Here is a 16911-nt window from a genome sequence, read left to right on the forward strand (position 1 = left end):
GGCAGGGGGTTCACTAACTAAAGCAGCACAATTTATATTATTCCATCTCTTGTGCTTCTTGTTGATGGGTAGAGGATTATGAAGCCCAGAAGCAACAGCAAGGAACTCTAACTCCTGGCTGCATAACTCCAGTGTGCCTGTTGGGAATAGAGGCTAAAGTAGTGCAGGTATGGAGAGGCAGGTGGATTTGCCTATTGGCAAGCTCTTAGGTAGGGCAGTCTATGGTGACACACGGCCCTTGCACACTGCCTCCCACCAAGAAAGGCAGAAGCTACCTTGGGGCATGGCTTTTACTCTAACAATGGGTATTTAGAGTCACAAGATGAAAAGATAAAACTTACATCTGACCATCAGTGTAATTGTCACAAACTCCATAAAGCCTGAGAATGGAAAACTATTATGTGTATGAGTGAGTGGGTGAGTGAGTGAATGAGTGTGTGGGAGGAAGAGGGAGGGGAGGGAAGGGAAGGGCAGGAAGGGCGGAGGGGCAGGAGGGAGAGAAGGAAGGGAGGGAAGGAAGATGGAGGGAGAGAGAAAAACTCTTTACAAGTCACGAGGGTTCTTGAACAGCAAAAGGAACACGACATGTGTGCAAGTCTGGGAATACTTTTCTTCCATTATGTCATAGGTGATAAGCATCATGGTTTCCACCTAAAGACCTGGCTTGGGCTGTCAAAGGATACATTTTTACAGCAGCATATTAGAATGACGGGTATTATTACCATAACCACATTCCTGCCCAGAATGTGAAGATTTTAAGGTGGAATTTATTTTTCTAAACACACATATCTTAAGCTTAAATTGTTCCAGAAACTAAGGCCAGCACAGACATTCAAACGCTGCTTCGAGACATAAGACACCCCCCAGGGAGAACACTGGGCACCTCATCTGTTCCTTCCAGGTCTCTAAATGTTAACTACACCTCTGGCTTCTGCAGAATTGAAGGATGGTGCATTGTTTTGCATTTCTGTAAACAGTTGTCCATAGGAATTGAAAGTTGGTGTGAAGGATATGATTTTCCCATCAGAAATGTAAGCATCATTTCATGTTTCATTTCAGCCCCCGTGTTAAGAACTGCACAGATCCTAAGGTGTTCTGTGTCAGTGACATAAGGCAGGTCCCACACTAGGGTTTTTTTTTTGGTGATCCATAATGTGATTCCGAAATAAAAGTGACAAACAATTTTTAACACTGCATATGTTCAAAGACCTCTGCCAAGAAGGGGAGAAAAATAGTCTTAGCACCAGAAGCTAAAGTGCGACGGTTCCTCTGTGATCCGAGACGAGGAAGCAAGTGGCCGTGACCCTGATCTTGTCACGTTAGTGCAAGGACAGCGGATGAAACTTTCAGGAGGCTGGACATGCCCGTCTTCAGCGGATTCCCAATTCTGTGTTCTGGGGGAGAGGAACGTGTTCATCCTTTTCGATACTTTGTAGATTGTGTGTCTGAAGGTTGGAAGGCAGGGGAGGATGATACTGAAGACAGAAGCCAGTATCTTAACTTCTAAAGAACACGAGCGATGAGCCCAAAACTAGTTCTGCTCTCTGGCTGCTGTCAGTTGACCTTGAGGCCTAGACCGCACTGGGTAAGGTCTGGGACCCTGGCTTGCAACAAGGTGCAGAGGTGGGCATCTGTCTCGGTGCCACACTGCCACATACACACAGCACCTCGGGATGGCCTGCCACATCTGTAGGCACGCTACCCAACGTGACAAACAGCGATACCACAGATGTTGTGTTTCCCTTGGAAGGCAGAGTAAACAATTTAAATGACAAGTAGATGATATTTAACATTTTCAACAACAATCTGTTCGTGCTAAAAGCACAGTTAAAAAGTATTCTATATTAGGCAAAGGTCCAAACTCCACATGCAATGAGAAAAAACTTCCACCTCCCTCCTACACAGAAGAAAACCAATTTTGGTTTTGAAAATGCAGAGCTGGAATTCCTCCCTGCCAGTGACCCCCAAGCCAAGCCAGACGTCCGCAGAGGGCCTTCGAAGGTAAACCAGAGCCTCCCCCACTGAATTGTTTCCACCCCAGAACAGGGGGGTTGGCTTGGCGAGGAGGAGTCTGTGGATAGGAGAGGGGACATTAGGGAATTCCATGAAGCGAATGAATGGGGAAGGTTTCTGGAAAATGCTATCCTCAGAGATCTGCGGAGATGCAGTTGAGGCCTGGTCTCAGACCATGACCTCCCCTCTGAACAACAGCTGCCCGTGGCCACAGCTTTAATTAGAGCTCCCAGAGTGCTATGCTTCTGCCCATGTCTCCGCTGCTCTATCACTGGCAGAGGGGTGGGGAGAACAGGCTTGTGTCGCACTGTAACTGAGGCCTAATTAGTACCTTAAGGTTTCTAGATTTCAAAGAGCCCTGGAAATCCACTGATCTTCCCGCTTGGAGTCTTCATCTTACATGCCTTCGTCTCTAAGATGACTTCCTGGAAGCCTTAACCACAAGCGCCCTGAGCTGCAGGATGGTTGCTCCCTTGGAGTATTTGAAGTCACTGAACACGCCCTCCATAGCAGGCCAACAGCTCCAGTGTCAAGCCGTTGGTAGCTTTTAAAAGTGAAAGACATCCTACTCTTCTGCTGTCTATGAGAAACCTCACAAATCCATACACTACTCCAGAGACTGAGAGCCAGACGTCATATGAGTCCCTACGGTGGACCAAGAGAACAGGCACCAGAGAAACACCGCTTAGGTTAGCTTCCCATCAGGAACGGGGAGCCTCAGAGCTGTGGAGCCAGGAAACCACTATTTCACAAGCAACGGTATTTTTAGATGGTGTGAGAAATGAGGACAGCATGCAATTGCAGGTGATAAGGCAGAACAGGCCCCCGCCCCCCCGCTGAGGTAGGAGTCTGGGCTGCATTTCTGCCACTCATTTCCACAACGACCCCTTGTTCTGCTCACTTGTCTCTTTAATAAACTTTCTACTTGAGAAAAACGGGCACGTTTGGAAAGGTTATCATGCCACATGCTGTCAATTTTTTTTTATAGCCAACTCTGATATTCTTTTCTCTTGATTTTCTGAACTCACAAGTTCTTAATTCTTAATTTAGCCTAAAATGCCAGCGGGTAATCTCCATCCCTCGCCCACCTCACATCTGATCCCTGGGTCTCTCCGCCGCATACCTTATCTCTGCAGTCATGATTTCCATGTCTTTGTATTTCTGTTCTATGTTTAAGATAATTCATCTCTCTGTCTTCACAGAGCAATAATTCAATTCCCAGTAGTGAATATTTTCTTTTGTTTTTCAACTTTTCAATCAGAAGTCACTATATTTTGTAGTTCTGGTGGGTCACTTATGGGCCCTAATTACATCCTCTTGAGGATTCTCCTTCCTTTTTTTTTTTTTTTAAATTAAAGCTCTGCACTGTCTCTTCCGTTAGCACCAATGCAGTCAGAGCCAGCTGTACTATTTGTTCAGCTGGGCTCAAGGTCCCCAAGTCCCCTTAAATATGTGGTGACAACAGCACCCTCACAGCTCAGACTTTGGACAAATGAAACAAGTAGATGGCGGATGAACAGAACGTGTGCTTCCCAGTCCCGCCCACTGGACCCAAGTGTCCCGGTCAGGCCTCTTTTGATGTGGGAACATGTGATTTTTGTAATGAGATAGAATCAAGTCAACTATTGTTCAGAAAAAATATTTTCTAACGCTGATGCTGTTGCCTCCTTTTCCACCATCACTGTATTCCCAAGAACACTAGTCTCTTGCCTGGATTTACTGCAGGAGCCCCTTCATCAGTCTTCCCTTTTCTTCTCTGACATTTTTCAAGTCCATTCTCCAAGCAGCAACCAGACTTCGGTCATTTTAAAGGTGAATCCGATCATGCTATTCCCTGCTCCAAACCCTCCATGATTTCCCATTCAAAGACTTAGAATAAAAAAATCAAAGTGTCTCCATGAAACCACAATACGCTAATGATCTGACCCCCGACTACCTGTCCAAATTTGTCTTCTGCTATTCTTTCATCTCTGTGCTCCAACCACACTCTCTCTCTCTCATTGTTCCTGCACACAGTAAACTTATTCTCCCCTCAGGGTTGCCTCTTGCCTTCCCTCTGTGTGGCATGTCCTTCCTCAAGACCTCTGTGTGGCTTGGCTTGCTCCTTCCCTTCGTCCAAAGCTTTGTTCCAGGGGTGTGTCCTCGGAGCAATCTACATTCTCTAAAACCACATCCCCTGATAACTCACTATTCAATTACCCTGTTTTGCTTTGTACTCTTTGAGCTATTTTTTTGTTTAATTTGTATTTCTCTTTTCCCAGACTATGAACATTATAAGGAAAAGGTTTTGTTTTTCATTGTTCTGTCCCTAGTATCAGAAAAGTGTCTGGGGGCTTAGTGGGCTTCAATAAATATTCATCAAATGAGTGAATTAATGAATAGCTTAAACAATCAGGATGCCAAAAGCATACTGCATTGAAGAGACAACTGAGTAAGTCCTTAACCTACTTTGTTTGTTAACAGAGCAAAAAATACATCAAAATATTGCTTGATAGTCCATTTGTACAGCTTTTATCTATGTCCCACCAGCTATAATTCATTTATTAGGCAAAACCTGACTTGTTCAAGTTCAATTAGCCAAAGCATATTGAAAGAGAACTAGCACAGGCTGTGTTCACAGTTGCAATGGCAATAACTAAGTTGTGTTTCTCAATCCAAATCATCTAGATTTTCTACAATGAACCCAAGACAGGAGCAAGAAAAGAATACAAAAGCAAAAGAATGGGCTCAAAGACAGAGTAGGCTAGTAAGATCAGAGCAAAAAACATTCAGTAGGCAACACTAAGCTAACAAATATCTAGGAAAAACAACTTTCTGAATGGTTTAGAGAGAGTCCATCAGTAGGATCTATCATCACCTCCTTGATGTTTTGTGTAGTTACATGTACTCCCACCACATGCCAAGATGGCACGTGGGAAATTCCAACAGTGGAGAATATCCTTGGATTATTATTTTAGTGGAAATGATAAATTTACATCAACACACCATTTCACTTAGTTTTTAACTTTGAAACGCTACATTTTTGCCAAGCAGATGGTCCAGGAACCTTTATTATGACCGAGGGACATACTGAAGATTACCAGTTTTCAAAGAGACTGTCTCTCCCTGGCCTCAGGAGCATTCCAAGGAGGAATGGCTGTTAGAGACAGGAGACATGGGTCGGACTCTTGGATCTGAGACTCCATAGTCTTGAGTTTGTCATTTAACCTTTTGATCCTAGATGAGGATAATGACAGCAATACCTATCCTAGATGTTCCGTAAGATCTCTGTGAAAATAGAAGATGCCAAAGAAATGTTTTGTAAACTGGCTATTTTAGTTATTTTTTCATTCTGCATCTTTGAGGCTATTAAAGTTATCCTCTAAATTGAAGTTGTCCTATGTGTACCTTTCAAAATAAGAGGAAAAGAAACAGCGAGCACAAAAATGAGTCTGTTTAGCTGTGTGGTCTTCACTTCTACGTGAGATTAACAATGTTCATATCTGTTTTAAAAGTGTTGAAACTAGAGTGTTGAAGTTAATTTTACATTAGCAAAAATGACACTGCTGTTTCTTTAAACACACAAAAGCACCAAGAGCTATCTCTCATTAGGAAACTCCCATCGTCTCTTTCCATACCCAGACATCTCTGAATAATCCATCTTCTACCCAAGAAGAAAGCTAAATTCAGGGACCATCATAAATGGAACAGAATTCTTTACAGCACTCGTGAGTAAACTAGGAGAAAAGTAAAAACAGAAGAAAAATGCACAATATTGTGCACTGTGTGAAACCTATTTGCTGTTATAATACTTTAACTGCTAAACCTCTAAAATCCAAGCCGCCACAGCATCTCTACTAATTGTGTTGCTTGGTTTACTTGAGTCATTCTCCTGTTCATCACTACCTATATCCCAAGGATCTTATTAAGTAAGCAGAGTAGGAGGCATGATGAATACTGATGGAAGCACTTAGTTTCATAAAAGATCCCCGTCATGACAATTTAGCACAATTATCAAAGCCCACTACAATATCACACTCAGAAGTTGCTTTATAGACCATCAGTGATAAAGTGATCTTAGATTACCAAAAAAATTACCAAACACCAGAAATGCTGTCAACAAAGATAACGTAACTCTTTAAGGAAAAGAGCACCAGACGATCCCTGAATTCTTCACCTAAATGAAATCCACCGTTCTCTTACACAGAAATCCACGTTATCTAAAGACGTAAAAGTGAGATCATGGCTAAATGAATCTGACCATTTTTGACAATCTTCACCACCAAAGCCAATCAACGTAATCTGTTCAGTCAATTAATTATAGGCAAATATTCAATCACCCACATAACCCAAATGAAGCACCGTCAGCTAGCTAGCTTCGGCTCAATGACTAGGTCGACTTGATATTTATGGAATAAACGTATCTGCCTTTTCGAAACTGAGAATCAAATCCCAGCATCTTGCACGGACTGTTGTTCTCCTACCTCGTGCTGATCCTTGGCCAGCCATTCCTTAATCGTGTTGAGGGCAATGACTGCAGCAGGCTCGTTTGGAAAACCTAAGGGAAGAACAGAACAAAACAATTTTTTAAAAAGGCAAAGGCAATAGAGAAGTCACTCATGCTATGATACTGGGTTTTTCTCATTTAAATAGTATTCAATTCAACCAATTAATACTGAGCAAGGGAGACCTTATTAAGGTATACACTCTACACTGCACATCGCGGGATATGAAGCCTGTGATCCTATTTACAAGGCATTAAGGGGGCTGGTCCTATACTCGTCTAGAGCTAAAAGGCAATAAAAGACTAATTGTCTCTTCATGGTATCTATTAAAATGTATTTACAGTTGCTTAACAGCTTTCCCAACATTCTCATATAATTTTCTCATACAAGGTGTGAGATTAATGTTTCTTACCCTCAGTTTACTGATCAAGTAAATGTGGGTCAGAGACTACATGTGGTTGACCCAGGGGCATGAGGTCAGCAGCACTCCATGAGTGAGCTGGCACGAGACAGGGCCAACCACTTGTCACACAGCAGTACCACTGAAAGCTATTACGTGAATTCAAGGAAGGTAAGGCCTGTTCCATTTAGAGCCACTGGAAATGATGTTTGAGATGAAGATGACATGAAATGACCTGATTCTGTAGTACAGGTTTGGTTTTAGAAGCGCAGGAAGAATGATACACTTGTAACACATCAGTGAGCATAAGCACAGATCATCAGGATTTCTAAAACTCATCCTTCAGCGTATACAAACCAAACACTTCAAGCACTCGCAGAATCATCAGACCTTTTGCCAATAGAGATAAAAATATGTGAAGGAATAACCTTATAAGTTACTTATTTATGGGGCAGAAAGAAGAGATGGGAGTGACTGCTCTATTCAAAATAGTCTCTTCAAGTTCACCACTGGCTTCCTAATCGCAAAAGCGCACAGCCTTTCAACCACTCTTCATCTTCTTTGGGATTAAATGTGTTTAGTTTTTCATGTTTCAATACCTCTCCCCTCTTGGAATTTTTTTTTAAAAGATTTTTAAGTTGTTTTAAAGTATACAATTCAGTGGGTTTTAATATGTCCACAAAGTTGTGCAATCTTCACCACTCATTCCAGAATATTAACTCTATACTCATTAACGGCCACTCCCCAATCTCCCCTCTCCCCCAGCCCCTGTCAACTACTAATCTACTTTGTCTCTGTAGATTTGCAGACTCTACTCCTGGATTTTTTTCAACACTGCCTTCTTCTGTGTCTCCTCCTACCTGTTTGACCTATCCTGGCTCCTTTTTGTAGAAGCATCCATTAGATGTCTGCCATTCCCAACATCCTAAACTCAGCTGCCTGAGCTGATGCTATAAGCTTCACCCACCAACATGTCCGTGAGGACACCTCATCAGGGAGGCTCCCGTGACATTGCTCATGCAGATGCAGAGGGGGGAGGTGTTGCTGAAATGGGGAGATCTGAGATTTAAAAGACCCAGTTTTACTGGAAGGGAAATACATATTCCAGTAGGTCATGCTAATGGTTTAAATCTCAGTGGACTTTCAGAGAAAATGTGAGAGAGAAATAAGAGAGTGGAGTTGTTCGTCCCCACTTCCAAAAGTAAATGTTGATTTTCTAATTAGGTTTCTACAAGCTTTGTCAAAGAGTATATTCAGAAAAGGGACAAAATAAAGCAGGGCCAAGCCCCACTTGGTCACCATTGTATGAGGGAGGGAACCGCTGTCAATCAAAAAATGTGCGCAAGTTTTCAAATGTGCAAATTCATCTATGACATCTGGGATTATGGGTTTGTTTTGCATTGTTTTATCCCATTCATTTTCCTTAAACGAAGGCTTCAAGCTGTAAAAGTCTTAAAATTAGAAAAACCTGTTAATTAGCTAATTCATTAAACAAATTATTATTTAACTAGAAAAGAATGTGTATATATTCTTTGTATATATATGTATAGATAGACAGACACACATGCGCTTTTAATGGGTTCCTGTCTTTAAAGCCCAACGTCTGGGGGAAGAAGTAAGAGGCAACCTCTATACAGCAGCACAAGGGCATTTAGGGATGTGCGGACACAGACGGAGAGCCCTGAGGGAGGCCTTCTAGGAAAGAACAGAATGTCGGGGGAGGCAACTACCCTGAGGACCTGAGGAGACACTGTCCTCAGAAGCAAGCTGTGAGCAGCAAGGAACTGACGGAAAAGGTGAGGGAAAGTGAAGGCGGGAGAAGCAGGAGGAGTCCCTGTGGGCTGCAAAGAAAAAGACGGCGGCCTGGGTGGGCATGTGTGGTTAGTGGTTAACCTCAGCAGGCTTTTCAGTCCACCTCTTCCCTGGGTTTAACACCCAGATGCCTCCCAAATGCAATGTGTATTCCTCCACAAAAGGAATCCTTCCTGACTTTCTGGTTCTGCCCCTGGCTTTACCTCCTTCCCTGTCACTGCCGTATCTGGCTGTTCCCCCTGCTGGTAACTGGGTCCCACAGGCAGCATCCCTCTGAAGGATTTTACCCCACCCTGTTCTTTCCCTCTTTTCCTGTTGATCTCATCCGAGGTCAGATCAGCTTTCACCCAGCCAACGGCAGTTGACTCGAGACTGTGCTCCTTGGTCTCCTCCTCCTCTCCCATCTGTCCAGCACACCACTTCCAGGTGATTCTTCCTCAAGTATAGCTACCACCACCTTACACAAAACAATGGCAGCCTTGGCCGACTCTCCAGCTCCTTCAGCGTAGACTTCAGCACCTTAGCTTGGCATCATACATCCCGGGAGCCTTTCTAGTTTTGTGTCTTAGCTTTCCTTGTTTATTCTCTTCCCATGACAATCTTCTCCAACTTTTTGATATGTTTAAGAAGTATTTGAAGAGTAAAAATTATAGGGTTATATGAAGCTAATAAATTCTGTAATCACGCTCAGTTGCAATGGCCATCAGCATTAACCTTTTGAAGTAAATCCCCACAGAGAAATTATACAAGTTCTCCCAGAACCAAGGCAATTGTGGTCACTTGTCAATTGTGTGTGACCTCTTGGTCATTTTCCCACATTCATCAAAACCTCTGGCACTGAGTTATACTTTTCCTCTCCACCTCAAGGACTGCCATAACCCCGGGCACTTTCAGCATCCAAGAAGATGAACCACCCAACACCTGGCCTGCCCGTTCCCCGACCTGGTCATTTTTGACAACAACCCTGACCGTACCTCCTCCCCAGATCACACCCTGGACCTCAATGTAATATTTCCATTCCAAAACTACTCTCTCAAAACCTGTCCTTTAGTTTGTTCAGCTACTTTCCAAGGAAGCTACTTTACAAGCATTTCGAGACTCTTGTTCTCAAACCACTCCCCGAATTAGTGCTAACATTTCTCCGGAGTGGTCTGACTCTCTCCTGTCTCATGCTGCCTTGCTCTTCATTTTCTCATTCCAGCCTTCTCTCTGTCCTTTGAATGCATGTTCCTTTTCACCTTCCTGCCATGAGGCCTTGCTCACACTGTTTCCTCTTCCTGAAATGCCATTTCTCTCCTCCTCTCCCTAGCTTATTTTAATGTTTGCCCTCTGCTCAGCCAACACTCCACCAGGGAAGGCTCCTCCAATACGGATGACTACCCATCTTATGCTTTCATAGCACCACATACCTTTTCTCCACAGCACTCACCATAGTTGCAATTTTACATTTATTTATATAAATATTTGACTAATAATCTTCATAGAGTGAAAGCCCTAAGGAGACAGATACCACGCCTGTTTTTACTTATCACTGTATCCCTAAAAGACTGCTGGCACATAGAAAATGACCAATAAATATGTGTTGAAAAACTGGATTGTGGACTCGTGACCCTTTGTATTGACAGCAGGAAAGGCTGATTACTGGGAGAACAAGGGTGTTTAGCCCTAGAGTATGGGGAGGGCCAAGGGATTCTGAGATGTCCAAGCAGAATGACATATCCACATTATCCTATGTCATCCCTGAAGGAAAACTATTGAGAAGATGCATTTGAGAAAACATAGCTCCTGGAGGGAAGATACGCTGTAATTAATTAAAAGGAGAGGAAATTATCAAGACAAATAACCCTGAAAATATACCTGCTTTCAGCAGCATACATATACAAGATAAAGCATGACGTTCTGAGTAAACAGCAACAGCACAATGCTTTGTTCACTTACCTGCAAGACCCCAAGGGTTACAAGTAAGACCAATGAATAGACAAGCGCAGATTTTTGCCCAGGGGTGGGCTCCTGATGACAGTAAGGCTGCCTCAGGAGGTCTCGACCGTATTCCGGTCACCAGGGGACTTCTGTTCATAAAAGCAGAATGGCCACCCGGAGGGAAGGCTGCAGACCAGCCTCAGGTGAACCACTGAATTACATGACATAGAAAATCTCTTCCAGGTATGAGGGTCAATGAGGCTGAGCAAACCATTAATAACCCAGGGCCCAGTGTGGAGGGAGGTGTGTGTGTGTGTGCGCCCAGGTGTGCACAGAATCTGCTGCTGTCATTCCAAATCTGCTTCGTTCCTCATTCACTAGGGTTATTAACAGTAACTTCTGTTGTGAATGGTGAAGCCGACTTACACATCTTATAAGATTTTTAAAAATTTACTTCTGTATTTAAATTGCTTGGTAAATTTCACACATACACACGCACACACACACAAAACCATTCCCCAAGTCAAGATATAAAACATCTCCAACACTCCAGAAAGCTACCTTGCCCCACGTCAATCTCTGTCCCCTGAAGGAACTGCTATTCCCTCCTCTATCATCATAGATGAGTTTTGTCTGCTTTTCCACTTCATATACATCGACAGTGTGAACTGTCTATTTTTGTTCACTGTTATGCTGCTTGATTTATCCATGCATTCATATATTCATGCTATGTCCACACACACAGCAGAAGCTCACTCTTTTCCACTGTAGCGTGCATTCCACCGCATGAATATTCCACAACTTATCCTTTCTGGTGTTGACGGACAATTGGGTTGTTGCCAGGTCGGGGCTGCTGTGAATAAAGCTGCCGTGAACATTCTCATACATGTCACTTGGTGAACACAAGCACTTGTTGCTGTTGAGAATACACCCAGGAGTCAGGGCTATGGGTCCAGAGGTTATCCAGGTGTTTAAGTGGCAGATTCTGCCAGTTTTCCAAAGCAGCTGTAGTGATGTACACTCCCAACAGAAACGTAAGAAAGTTTAAAATAATGTATTTATCTATCTAGTTAGTTAACATGTCAGGATGTGCTTAATTATATTTTCCTGACCACATTTAAAGCCACTAAGGATAGCTTTAGGCTCATCAATACCTTTTATAGCTAGAAGCTCAGATACGTTTTATGACTTGCTTGTTTTCTCTCTACAAAGCAGTGAGGACTCAAACCATGAGGGGACAAATTCTGTCAACAGAACATGAAAACAAAAGAGGGAAAAGGGGGGACAAATGGGGGCAAACAAAAGAGGGGAAAATTGAAACAGCAAGTTGTGTATGCAATGCTTTTCATTCTTGGTGCATCAAATACTGCTTTAGACATATTCTCTCACTCAGTTATTACTCAGTATTTCTCCTTTCATCAACTTGCAGAAAGACACAGCAACGAAGACTCATGGAAAGTTCTACCCAGTCACTGAACTATTTATTGGAATTGTGGAAAACCCAGAACGTTTTCAACACAATTAGAGTGAATCTGGTTTTGACCTTGCTGTAGATGATTTTCCCCTCTAGCTTTTTTTTTTTTTTTTTTCATTTTGCTGTTGTTGATAATTCCCCAGTATCTTTAACTTTGTCTACAGGCTCCTATGGAGAAACAAATGTTGCTCTCTTGTTACAAAACACAAACATTTTCTGTTGAAAATCTAGCATAGTCCACTAAAATAAATATAGATATAACTTACTCTGCCAGTAAAATTGCCCTTTTGGGAGGAAGAAGCAATGAGCCAACTTTTGTTTTAAACTTAGAGTGAGGGTCTGCTTGCAGCTATAGATTACTAAATCATACAGAGGCATATAGTAATGCCTTAAATCAATTTTTTCTGAGAAATTCTTCACACACACACAAAAATTAAAACTCAAACTGAACAGAATAGCAGGTACAATTAATCCATACTTTAAAACATAAACCCCATTTACCATTACAGTCTACACAGGGCCTCTCTCTTGAATTTTTCCCCCAACATCACCTTTCAGCCCAGGTCCCAAGAGTCACCTCTGCTTTAACTGTGGATGCCTCCCTAGCAGTTGTAAGAAGAAAGCAAGCTAGGAGATCAATGTCCAGGCAAAACTCACAAATGGTAAAACTATTGTTTATGTACTGAATCATTTTATTTTTAGCTGCACAATTTCTTCTCTAGTGGCCCTCACCTCAAAGGGTGTTTAGTCCATACTCTCAACCCTACCCAGCAGGGCACTTGGCTCAAGGCTGTGATAAAATACTAACAATTTTGTGGAATCATAAATCCCCACGTCCATTGCATATTATTTAGAAAGTGGCTGCCATACTCTCCAGCCCTCAGGGCAACCATAAGCACCAAATTGGGGCTGAACGACTATAAATATCCAGAAGTAAGAAGCAACCGTTTAAAAAAATCTAACTCTCTGGAACTCTGCACATTAAATTCACATCCACTTTTAAGCCCTCCCTCCCCATCAAGTCTTTAATGAGGAAAGCATGCTGCTTTTATTTTTTCTATTTACACATGAGCTCAACTAAAATAAAAATATTATCAGTTGGGACTTCCCCGGTGGCATAATGGTTAAGAGTCCACCTGCCAATGCAGGCGACAAGAGTTTGATCCCTGGCCCAGGAAGATACCACATGCCGCGGAGCAACTAAGTCCATGCACCAAAACTACTGAGCCTGCGAGCCACAAATATTGAGCCCGCGTGCCTAGAGCCCGTGCTCTGCAACGAGAGAAGCCACCGCAATGAGGAGCCCATGCACCGTAATGAATAGCCCCTGCCTTCTGCAATTAGAAAAAGCCTGCACACAGCAACAAAGACAGCCAAAAATAAATAAACCATAAAAAGTTTTAAAACATATTATCAGTTATTAAACATGGGATTTTCAGCACTGATGAAAATCTCTGTCCTAAATGAGGGGGATCATATATCACTGGGTTTATAGAAATGTTAACATTAGTTGAACTGGGATTGTCAACATTGACTGTCAATGGAAAATGACACTTTGCTTGATATTTTAGAAAAAGATTGTGGCTATCCTATCTTAGCACACAAGTTCTGCTGTGGGGACCAAATGGACATGAAACTATACGCTTTACAAGCTCAGGTAAAAGGAGATGAAATGTGAGATGAGTTGTGTTTTGCTCCCAACATTCCTCACCAACCCCCCTGAACACACACAGACACACACCTGTCCTGCGTGGGGAAGAGAGGTAGAGGGATGCAGATGGAGAGTGTGGTGGGCATAGGGAAGTTCAGGACTGAATTTACTTACTTTTTTTTCTTAAATCGTAAGAGAGCTTTCTGTCAACCCCCTCCCCAGGCCTCCTTTCAACTCATGAAAGCAATTCTGATACCACGATGGAATCAAATTACTTGAGAGAAATGAGCTGAAGGAGCCTCACCGTTAAGCAATTGCCAGAGCAGCCACTCAAGACAATTCTGGCTAAAGGCTGAGTCTCACAGGAGATAAAACAGGTGAAGTAATAAGAGTGACACTGGCCCCTGTTACTGCAGTGAGCATGGCAGCAGAATGCTAACGAGGGTGTCGCTGGCTTCCCTCCGGAGAGCAAAAGGCACACGGTAGGCAGGAGTGAGGCGTCCGCAGCCCATCTTCAGCATGGTGGGGTCTTAGCTGTTGTTGGAAGGGGCAAGGCAGGCTTTCTTATATGCGTATATGTACACACAATATGGCATATTAATAAGCTGGGTCCACTAGCAGATGCTGACCATGCCCTAGCTGTGTCCCCGTGGCATGTGTGATACCTTGCATCCTGGTTCAACTTACAACCCCCGGCACCTGCTGCCTTTTCACTGTGGATTCTCACTGCCTACCTGTGGGGCAGGACCAAAGTGTCAGGGAATCAAGGCCACCATGAGCATCCTGCAAGCCCTGATTAACGAGATGGTGGGAACGTGTCCCAGCTCACGTGCCCCCAGGTGGGAGAAGGCTGAGTTGCAGGCTGCACACTGCCCAGCGGGTCGATGCCCCAGTGGTCCACAGGAACATGCTCAGCAATGCTTCTACGTTGGCTTCCTTTCCTTGTCTCTCTTCCCCACTACTGTTTCTGAAATCACCTCCCAAATTAACTACTTGCCCCCGAACCCTGACCTCTGAATCTGCTTTTGGGGGAAGCCTAACTATGACAGCCATCAACATCCATTCATGAACTTAAGAAAAAGAGGTGTCGTGTCTTACCTGGACAACACTCTTTCTCTAAGCTTTTCTAGTTGTTATCTCTGGCACTTGCACAGTAGAGGATGTTTTATAAGTTATTTAATGACATAGGGGGAAGAGTTAGGGAGCTCGCTGGTCATTAGCATGAAAGCACAATCATCTTTTACTCTGGTGGGGGGTGTAAAGGTCATAAAGCTAGGCTTACATTGGCATGAAAAGCTGCCTCACTAGACAGAAATCTTGAAAAATAGAAAATTGCTGCTGCTGTTAACATTTATTGAGCAATTATTATGTAGAAATCACTCTAAACAAAATACACACAAATAGTAAGTAATCTTCACAACCCAACAAAAAGAAGAATGAAGATGAGTTGGCTTCCAAATGGACAGTGACAGTGTGTTGAGAGGTTTGCCAAAGATGATTAATTTGGATTAATATTAAATACTGCCAAGAGGTGTGCAAAGTACAGTCTGTGTTATACAAGCTTTAATGAACTTAGTCTCACTCACTGATGTGATAAATGCGATCTGGACCAGCATCTACTTGAAGAGGAATCAATGATACTGCCTACGACTATGGATGGGCCTAGGGTGCGAGCCCAGGCTGTTCTTAGGAGTCCTGCCACCTCCGGCTTCCACATGAAATAGCCCAAACCCTCAAAACACCCTTCAACCTTTCCCATTTTACAGAAGCAAAAAAAATGATTGTAGGGGAACTCAAGCCAGGGGTAGGGCCAGCCCCACAGCCTGGGTCTACCAACGTCCCTCCATCCATCCACACTCTAACCCAGGACCTGGCATTCTGTTCGTCCTCACATCTCTGCAGAATGGACAGACATCACCACAACCCCTCTCCTTCAGAGACTCCAGTCCCGATGCAACGCTGTCTCAAACTTCAAAAAACAGAAATCAAACTGGAGGCCACTATGGTCAGAGAGCCTGATGCCCAAGTACAGAGCCTCCTGTGAGGACCACACCCAACAGACTTGGGGCCACTGATGCTCTGCCCTCTTCCTCACGTGGCAGCAACCAGTCTAGTATTTAATGTCTTCACTGGAGATCATGGGGCGGGGGGTGTCCAAGGAGTCCCTCGGGACCACAGAAAACCTGGTGGTTCTAATGGTGCAATTATTCCTCAACATGTAGGTACCATCATTCTGGACACAATTAGAAGCTGTACAATTGAAGCTCACCTGTTCACAACAGAACTTCTGTGACATTATGCCTCTCCCCGTGGCCCTGCCTTACTCCTTACTTTATTTTATTCAACTTAGTACTGATTTTCCTAGCAGGACCTCTAGGATTGGTCATAATATAAAAAAGGAGAAGGAAAATCCTATACTCATTTTAATCTCCACACCTGTTCTTTCATTTCGCTTGACATTGTGTGCGCCACAGCGAACGATACCCCATAAATTCTACTATATAGGCCTCGAGTTACTTTTGCTTTCACCTCTTTAAAAAATTGTGAAACATGAAGTTTTCCTTTTAAGTTGTCTTTGCTCTGCAAAGCGGGTCTGCATGAGCTGCATTTTTATGGGACACAAGGTTACCATCTATGCAAGCTTCATCAGCTCCTCAAACTTACGAGCGCCAGTGTCTATTTCTAAGGGTGTTTTTAAAATCATCTTTTGCCTAAGGAATTATAATAATGACCAGAGAAATGGCTCGTGAAACAAATTCTATTCTATGCAAGCTGTTCCTACTACCCCTGAATAAGTCTCTTGAGAAAGGAGATGAAATATCTCACAGAATCACCTGGAAAATAATTTTTACAAGATTCTTTTTTAAAAGAACGTTTTTTCCTACAGGGGTAATCGAGCGAGTTCATTGAGGACATGCCACTTGAGTAGAAAAGATGTATACTGGGATCAACTGAGATGAAAATGCAGTTTCTACTTCTGAACTCGTGGCATCTATGGTACATGGACCTGGTGGCCAGTGATCTTTCCAAACCTGAAGCACATGGTCTCTAGTTCACGCTAGGAGCCCCTAGTGGCTCCTTCACACTTCGGACCAAAGTCCAAACTCCTCGCTCTGGCTTGCAGAGCACTACGGCTGCCCTTGTCACAATCTGAAAT

The 16911-nt window shown here is 43.2% G+C and overlaps 1 protein-coding gene across 4 annotated transcripts in view; it reads right to left on the reverse strand.

Moving 5' to 3' along the window:
- The window catches only part of MACROD2 (mono-ADP ribosylhydrolase 2), a 1919130-nt gene that overhangs the window by 508402 nt on the left and 1393817 nt on the right, over nt 1-16911 (reverse strand). For all 4 annotated transcript variants that reach the window (XM_057703765.1, XM_057703767.1, XM_057703766.1 and 1 more), the window contains exon 8: nt 6477-6550. In XM_057703765.1, the coding sequence (XP_057559748.1) occupies nt 6477-6550 (74 nt within the window). The remainder of the gene's footprint in view (nt 1-6476; nt 6551-16911) is intronic.

This window comes from Hippopotamus amphibius, chromosome 12 (genome assembly GCF_030028045.1).
Source record: "Hippopotamus amphibius kiboko isolate mHipAmp2 chromosome 12, mHipAmp2.hap2, whole genome shotgun sequence".
NCBI lineage: Eukaryota > Metazoa > Chordata > Mammalia > Artiodactyla > Hippopotamidae > Hippopotamus > Hippopotamus amphibius.